General features: G+C 36.6%; 1 protein-coding gene across 1 annotated transcript; it reads left to right on the top strand.

Annotated features, from left to right (window-relative positions):
* Positions 201 to 7,746, top strand: LOC109225316 (putative MO25-like protein At5g47540). Its single transcript, XM_019389936.1, has 11 exons — positions 201 to 537; positions 1,351 to 1,512; positions 1,695 to 1,813; positions 3,275 to 3,349; positions 3,621 to 3,714; positions 4,157 to 4,216; positions 4,966 to 5,034; positions 5,783 to 5,881; positions 7,070 to 7,114; positions 7,201 to 7,303; positions 7,414 to 7,746. Exons 1-11 carry the CDS (start codon positions 418 to 420, stop codon positions 7,488 to 7,490), a joined length of 1,023 nt encoding a protein of 340 aa, XP_019245481.1. The 5' UTR covers positions 201 to 417; the 3' UTR covers positions 7,491 to 7,746.

The raw sequence follows: 7,746 nt of genomic DNA, 5'->3' as shown, positions 1-7,746 counted from the left end.
TCGAAAAAAGAAGATTTTAGTGAACTCTGAAAATAAAAAAAATGATCGAAAATAATTTACTCAACCCAATAAATTTATTCGGCGTGAACATAAATTAATTAAATTGATGCACTTCGAATGCCGAATGATTAAATCAAAAAAGAAAACAGATAAACTAATGTATTAATATTAAATATTAAATTCACACTTTACTTCCACTTGCTCAAAAAAATGTTAGATCCGTGATAATTTCAGGGTGGTGGCCCCGCAAAAATTCAACTGAAAATAGGAATCTGCTGGACGCGCGGTACAGGAGCTGCGGTGCACAGAGCCACGGAACCAATCGTGGTCCACAGGCTCTGGTCTCCGGCAGCTACACCACCTTTGTATTTACCGGCGAATAGCATCGGCGCCGGAGACAACCAGCCGCCGGCGAAAATGAAAGGTTTATTCAAATCAAAGCCTAAAACTCCTGTTGAACTTGTTCGCCAAACACGTGATCTCCTTATGTACGCACAGCGTAATTCTGATACTCGCGAGAGCAAGCGAGAAGAAAAGGTTAGGATTCAATGTCTTTTAGTTAGCTCAATTTTAGATCTGGATTATTTTCCTTTTAATTTAAGTTCAGTTGTTACTTTATTTTTCCTTGGATACTTAATGTTTTAGAAATTCAATGTATCAATGTAACTATGCCTAATTTTTTCTTGTTGGTTAAATGTAATGAAACTGGTGGATAAGTTACTTAGTCTACTTGCTAGTTGTACTCGGATTTAAGTTCGATAATGTAATGATTTTTTACACCATCAGTGCTCTTGTAATATGTTGCTTACCAATTATTAAAGATAACCAATCATGCTATTATTGAATAGAGTTACCTACAATTACATTTTAAAATAATCTGATTGTGAAATATTTTTAACACCATCAATGCACAAAACTTAAACTCTTTTCCAAATGGAACTAAGTTATATGCGCAGACAGTGTAATGATTTTTTATACCATCAGTGAAATTTACCTGTTGTAACATGTTACTACTTACTTGCCATTTACTACTATTAATCATGCTATTAAGCAGAGTTATGCAATTGCCTTTTAAATAACCTGATTGTGTAAATATTTTTTACGCCGTCAGTGCATAGAACTTAACCGTTTTCAAATTTGTGTTATCCTTTGGCTTGGTTCTAGCTTTAGCTTTTGGAGTACTACATTGAGCTCATCATTTACTCATATCACCAGTAACAATGTCATTAATATGAATTTCATTAGAAGAATATGGAATGGCCATGTTTAATACGGTTTCTGATTGAATTTACATACACCAATTCGCTGAAAATTTAACTTGTCTACTTCTTTCCTTATCAAAATATGCAGATGATGGAGTTAGGCAAGTCAATTCGGGACTTAAAGTCTATTCTCTATGGAAATGGTCAATCAGAACCTGTCTCTGAGGATTGTTCTCAGCTGACTCAAGAATTCTTTAGAGAAAACACACTGCGGCTGCTTATTAATTGTGTTCCGAAGTTGAATTTAGAGGTAATACTTACCCCTCCTTTGAATTGTATCAACTGGTGGTTCTCTGGCGTCTTCTCTGCTGTTTGACCGGGTGTGATTTGATAATTTGCTATTGGGTTTTGATGTTTATTAACCCTATTATGTTGTAAGATCTTGCTTCCGTCCTCTTGTCTTCCTGTTACAAGGAGATTTACTTTTTTCAGGCTCGTAAAGATGCTACTCAAGTAGTTGCAAATCTGCAGAGACAGCAGGTTCAATCACGGTTGATTGCTTGTGATTACTTGGAAGCAAACATTGATCTGATGGATATATTAGTATCAGGGTAAGTAGTGACAAAATAGAGGTTTACAAATGTGGTGACATGTTATTATCATGTGTCGTATTGCATTATCGAATTGCCTCATGTTTATGAGGTTTAAAATATTCAAATTATTTTTTGGGCTTTTCTTTTCTAATGCACATTGCTGATCCCCATCCATGGGAAAACTAGATCAAATTATCTTAACGAAAGAAATCAGAGTTGTTCTTGCATGTTCTTATTAGACATATTTTGTCATTAAACTTTGTGTGAACTGTTATGTTTAATTGCTTACTCCATTTCTCCTGAAACACTTTGGGCTATCTCGAAGTATTGAAGTGATACTAAGGGCTCGTTTGGTATGATGGGTAATCCCGGGATGAAATTTGAGATGAGTTTATCCCACGTTTGGTTGAGATAAAATCATGGTATAACTAATCCGGGGATTAGTTATCCTGGGATTGTAGTATTTTTTTATTCCTATGGGAGGGTGGGATAACTAATCCAGGGATAATTAATCATGGGATAACTTGTTTTCCAACCACTGTTCTATATGCTCTTGCAATTATTTTGTATATGCAAGAGCTAACTAATAATATACAATATGAGGTACATGATTTATGCTATTTGCTTAGGATATTATACTAATTAGACAACCAACAAGGGACTGAAGTAAGACTAAATATATGAACTGCAAGTTTAGTCAGTATAAGAACAGTAAAATTAAAGTGAGATTACACGGAATTGTGGTAAGTAAATGCAAACAATTCAGATATTAAGGCTCGATATTCCAGGAGAACGTTATGATAAATGAATATGTTATACATAGAATCAAAACAGGATAGCTGAAATGGAGATGTGCTACCAGGGTGCTATATACGTAAGCAGAGGCGGATCCAGGATTTAAATTTTTGGGTTCAACTTTTAGGTTTTTAGCATTGAACATATTATTCTTAAAGTTATAGGTTCATCTATACTATTTATTATAATTTTAATAATTTTTTACACCTAAATTTGTACTCCGCGTCGAAAGTTATGGGTTCAATTGAACCCGTACCTATAACGGTACATCCACCCATGTACGTGAGAGTAGGATGCTTACCAAAGTAAAAGATATGTTATATAGAATAGTTGTAGGACGAACATTGTTATATAGGATTGGATGTATAATATTGCCGGAGATTAGCTTCGTGGAGCTACATGGTCATTAAGGATTCATATAGCTGACCCCAACTGTTTGGGGTTGAAGCGTTGTTGTTATATATAATCAAAGTAACTTTATTGATTGACATGTCTAGTCAAGTTTTTTCACCTAAAAATGGGACTGAGGTAGTTTATTGTGTCAATTTTTACAAGCCTTGGTGGGATAGCTTCTTCTAGCAAATCCGTTTCCTGGGAACCAAAAGATGTTTTTGAAGATCATTTTGTTAATCTCTTGGCTATTGGTATATGGATTTCCAATAATTCTTTTTCCATGTCATTTAGGTATGAAAACACAGATATGGCTTTGCATTATGGTACAATGCTGAGGGAATGCATTCGGCACCAGAGTGTTGCAAGGTCAGGCACATGAACTTATCTGATGTTTCTTTTTTTGTGTGTGTGTGGGGGTGGGGGTGGGGGTGGGGGGGTTGGGGGGGGGGAGGGGGAGGTAATTTTATACCCTTTGAATCGACTGGTAATAGAATATTCATTAATCTGAGCTACTTAATTAGCTTTCTTTTTGCTATATATTTCTGAATTTCTGAATGCAAATGAGGCATATTGCTAGTGTATGCTGCTACTGCTGGATCTGTTTTTTGAGAACTTATATGTGTGCTTCTGTTGTTAGGTACGTCTTGGAAACAGAGCACATGAAGAAGTTTTTTGATTATATTCAGCTGCCAAATTTTGACATTGCTGCTGATGCCGCTGCAACTTTCAAGGTTGGGTGCTTTTAATTACGTTAATGGAATGAATATCTGATAGATAATTTTGTTCACTGAAAATATTCTATTGTCATCTCAATGGCTACGTAAGTAAATATGCCATCAGTGTTAATTCCCTATTGCACTAGCAAACCTCTTAACAAAAGAAGGAAAAAGAAGCCAATTTGCTACTCCACATGACAGCCTTGGCTGTCCATGGTGTGGTTAGCTTGCTTATCAAATCAAATGATTGGGTCTCCGTAGTAACTGCAGTAGGAACTTGCTGCATTAATTCCTAGTGAAATTCAGCGGATTGGTCGTGCTATGATCATTCTCCAAAGCTTATTGTGGTTTCGGCATATTTATTATGGCTCTGCAACAGAAGCTTCTGCTCTTTCCTAAGAGTTGCTTGTCATGCCTACTGTGGCATTATCCTGATTCAGTTGCAATTTTCTGGCAGGAACTCTTGACGAGGCACAAATCAACAGTAGCTGAGTTTCTTTCGAAGAATTATGACTGGGTAATAGATTTAATATATTTGCCTAATTACTTATTATTGTAGACATGGAAGTAAGTTGTTTGAACCATAGTTACCGGGAGTTCTCTGTGAACTTGTGTATGTTAGTTGTACACATGCAAGCTTGTTGTGTGAACTATATTTAAAAGTTTTTCTCTGGAAACTTGTTGCTTCTTGCAGATCTGATTTTTGCAACTATGCTCTCAAGATACTCTTAACACCTTCCGTTGTTGATTCTATTATGTTGTTTGTTACTATGAATGATTCTTGTAGTACTGATGGAGCACTCAGTTATATGCACTTTTTACCTTTATTTCTTGGGACTTCATGACTATCAGGCTTTGCTTTATTATCTTAGAAACTTATTCTTTCACCCGATGGTGCCTCTTGAGACCCCTTTCCATCATCAAAAAAGGGAAAATTGTGACATGTTAATGGTAAGTGAAGGTGTGTTAAGAACCTCAGAGTTTGTTCTTGTTGCTGCCCTTTTTCTTTCATCCAGGTTTATGTAGTTGAGGGGATGGATGGATGGATCAACTGGGATAGGGTTAAGGAGGATTTTGGTGCCAGCTATGTGGACTTTCAGTGTTTTGATTTGCACTACTTGGCTTAGTGATTGATACATAAATGTGGTCAAATCATATGTTTTACTTCTAATAGGTTTTTCCATTATACTTGGATTTTCTCATCGCCTACTCTTGCTTCGAATAATTAATTATGGCGAACTTATTCGCTGCTGGTTCCGTTTTCAGTTCTTTGCCGAGTATAACTCAAAACTGCTCGAGTCCAGTAATTACATCACCAGAAGGCAAGCTATCAAGGTAAGGGAAGCCTTCCTTCTTCTTATGGACAACTTCTGCTGAATAATATACTTCTGGAAAAAGTTATGTTCCTTCAGAAAATTTCTCACGTCTTTTGCAAAATATCTCAGTGGAATCTAGTACATGGTAGGTCATAAATGTTTGATGTACATTTTATACCTCAAGCCCTCCTCATATTACATAGATAACAATTTTTCTCTTTCCCTTGTATGCTGATCCTCATTTTGTTAAAAGAGTTGTTCTTGCGTCTTCTTTTACTGAGGGCTATGTTTTTGCAGTTAACATCATAATTCCTTTAGGAGATACCTTTACATGTACCTTTTAGGCTGGGGTTAGCAGGAATCCTCTTTCCATGATGAAAGAAGGGAAGAGGAGGAAATTAAGGGGCTTGGATAATAGAAAAATTGAATGAAATTCGTGTTTTCAGAATTAAGCTGTTTTGTTGTTTCACTAGAATGGATGAGATTCATTCTGTTGATTGACGGGAAGCTGAACCTTACGACTTTGAGGAGAAATTTCCAGCAGTCAGCTTTTTATCATTTATTCAAGCTCATATCTTTTCTTTGCTGGAAATTCATAATGTTATACATCACCAGTAGGTCGTTATAATTCTGGAGTCTTTCTTCATTTCTTTCAGACAGTGACTCTTTCCAATTTATGTTCAGGCAGTTGTGACTTGTAGCCTGACAGAGACCTCCTTTTGGTTGTTTTCTTTTCATATTTAAAGATGTTTGTTTTACTGTTGCAGCTGTTGGGAGATATACTGCTTGACCGCTCAAATTCTGCAGTAATGACGCGTTACGTTAGTTCAAGAGACAACTTAAGGATCCTTATGAATCTTCTCAGGGTATTAAGCTATATTTGGTTGGCTCATTCTTATTGCAGCATTATCTTCCTCACTGTCATTCTACTCTCTTCTTTAATCTTGTATTCTCTTGAAGTTTCTGTTGGTGCATTTAATTATATTCTCTTCCTATGTTGTGGGTGGTGGGGGCTTTACAATATTGATCATGAAACCCTTGCTGCAATTCAAGTTTATTATTAGACAAGACTAGAGTTAATGGGTGCTAATTGGGCAGGTAATTTGGACAGGTCAACATTGAGCTAATACAGTGATATTCCACGCATACTAGGGTTAACTTTGGGTTGGTCCACTGTAGATAACTAGCCTAGAAGTGCCTTTGTACTTTTTGAATAAATCACAACTGCACCATAATCCCTAGCTAGTTATGGTCGGCTATATGAACCCCTTATATTTCAAAAATAAAAAACCAAAAAAAATTAACTAAATAAAAAAGACACCATTATAACTTAAAAGCCTATCATTTTTGGATAATGGTGGTGTCAATGTCAGGTTGCGAGCACCTTGACTAATCCACCGGTCTCCTGTTAACTCTAACAGAGGTTTCGTGATAACTCTGCGCACCAATTTTTAGAAAAATGAGAAGAATCACCTAGTTTTTTGCTGTTACTGGGATTTGAGCCCTGGTTTCCCATGGTATTCCAGCTTTATTGACCTCTCAACTAGAAAGCCTATCGTAGAATATGGGAATCTGTAAAAGATTAGTTAGTTAAGAAAGCAACAGTCTGAACGGGTAAATCTTGTCTTGGAGTTTGGCAGTTGCTATTCTGCTTCACCGCACCAGTTCATGTTTTTGTGTGTGATAAGTCCATCTCAATCCAATGGACAAATTGTTAACTTGTGAAATAAGTAAAATTAGATGGACCACCTTTTGCTTAGCACAACTAGACTTGAAGTTGAATTTATCACTCACTCACGTGAACAGTATAAAACTGCCACCCTAAACAGGAACCATGACTATCAGTGTGGCACACTTAATTGTTTGAGTGAAGGTATGGTTTTGGAGTGACTACAAGTTGACCTTTTACAACATGCATAAAGATTTGCTGGGGCAGAGTGGTATGTCGAAAGTTATGTGGCTCCTTTCCCCATCACTATAGCTGATGACCTTATCAAATTATCTTCTTGAATTGCTGTCAAGTTTTGTTGATTGCTGAATTACTCCTTTTGCAGGAGTCAAGCAAGAGTATCCAGATAGAAGCATTCCATGTTTTCAAGGTACTCTATTGATTTTGACACATTTTATCATGTCTGCTGACTGTTCCATTAGCAACGGCTTTGTCTCTGACTTTCAAGTTCTGCAGTTATTTGCTGCAAATCAGAACAAGCCTCCAGATATTGTTAGCATCCTTGTCGCTAACAGAAGCAAGCTCCTGCGCCTCTTTGCTGATTTTAAGACTGACAAAGGTACGTACATAGTAAATATTGATTAAGAATAGGCACATGCACAATAAATATGAATACAGAGCTGTATCTTGTGAAAGAATGCCTCACGATTTTCCTTACTTTATCTGCAGAGGATGAGCAGTTTGAGGCTGACAAAACGCAGGTTGTCAAAGAAATTGCAGCCCTTGAAACCAAGGAACTCTCTTGAACTCAGACTAGTTAGTTCCTCAACTGTCAGGTGATGTTGTATGTGTAAATGAAAGACGGTGTTTTCTCACAGAACGATCTTTTACTGAATTACTAGTCTTAATTCTTAAAATTGCTATTTAAACTTCACTTTCTTTTTCGTGGTTGTTTGTCATTTGTTCCCGTTCCGGATCTTCTTGATCTATCCAAGAACTTATCAGTCTGATGCTACTATTTGGAGGGTTTGATCTATCCAAGATCTTCTTGGTCTATCCCTA

Source organism: Nicotiana attenuata, chromosome 5 (assembly GCF_001879085.1).
Source record: "Nicotiana attenuata strain UT chromosome 5, NIATTr2, whole genome shotgun sequence".
Classification (NCBI taxonomy): Eukaryota; Viridiplantae; Streptophyta; class Magnoliopsida; order Solanales; family Solanaceae; genus Nicotiana; species Nicotiana attenuata.
Note: the sequence above shows the minus strand (reverse complement) of the source record. Positions and strands in the feature narration are given on the sequence as shown.

Bases quoted from the DNA above. Each gene is read 5' to 3' on its own strand.
- LOC109225316 (XM_019389936.1), top strand. From the start codon at position 418: ATGAAAGGTTTATTCAAATCAAAGCCTAAAACTCCTGTTGAACTTGTT. The intron at 538-1,350 runs GTTAGGATTCAA...CAAAATATGCAG, and splicing joins AGAGCAAGCGAGAAGAAAAG to ATGATGGAGTTAGGCAAGTC. The intron at 7,304-7,413 runs GTACGTACATAG...CTTTATCTGCAG, and splicing joins TGATTTTAAGACTGACAAAG to AGGATGAGCAGTTTGAGGCT.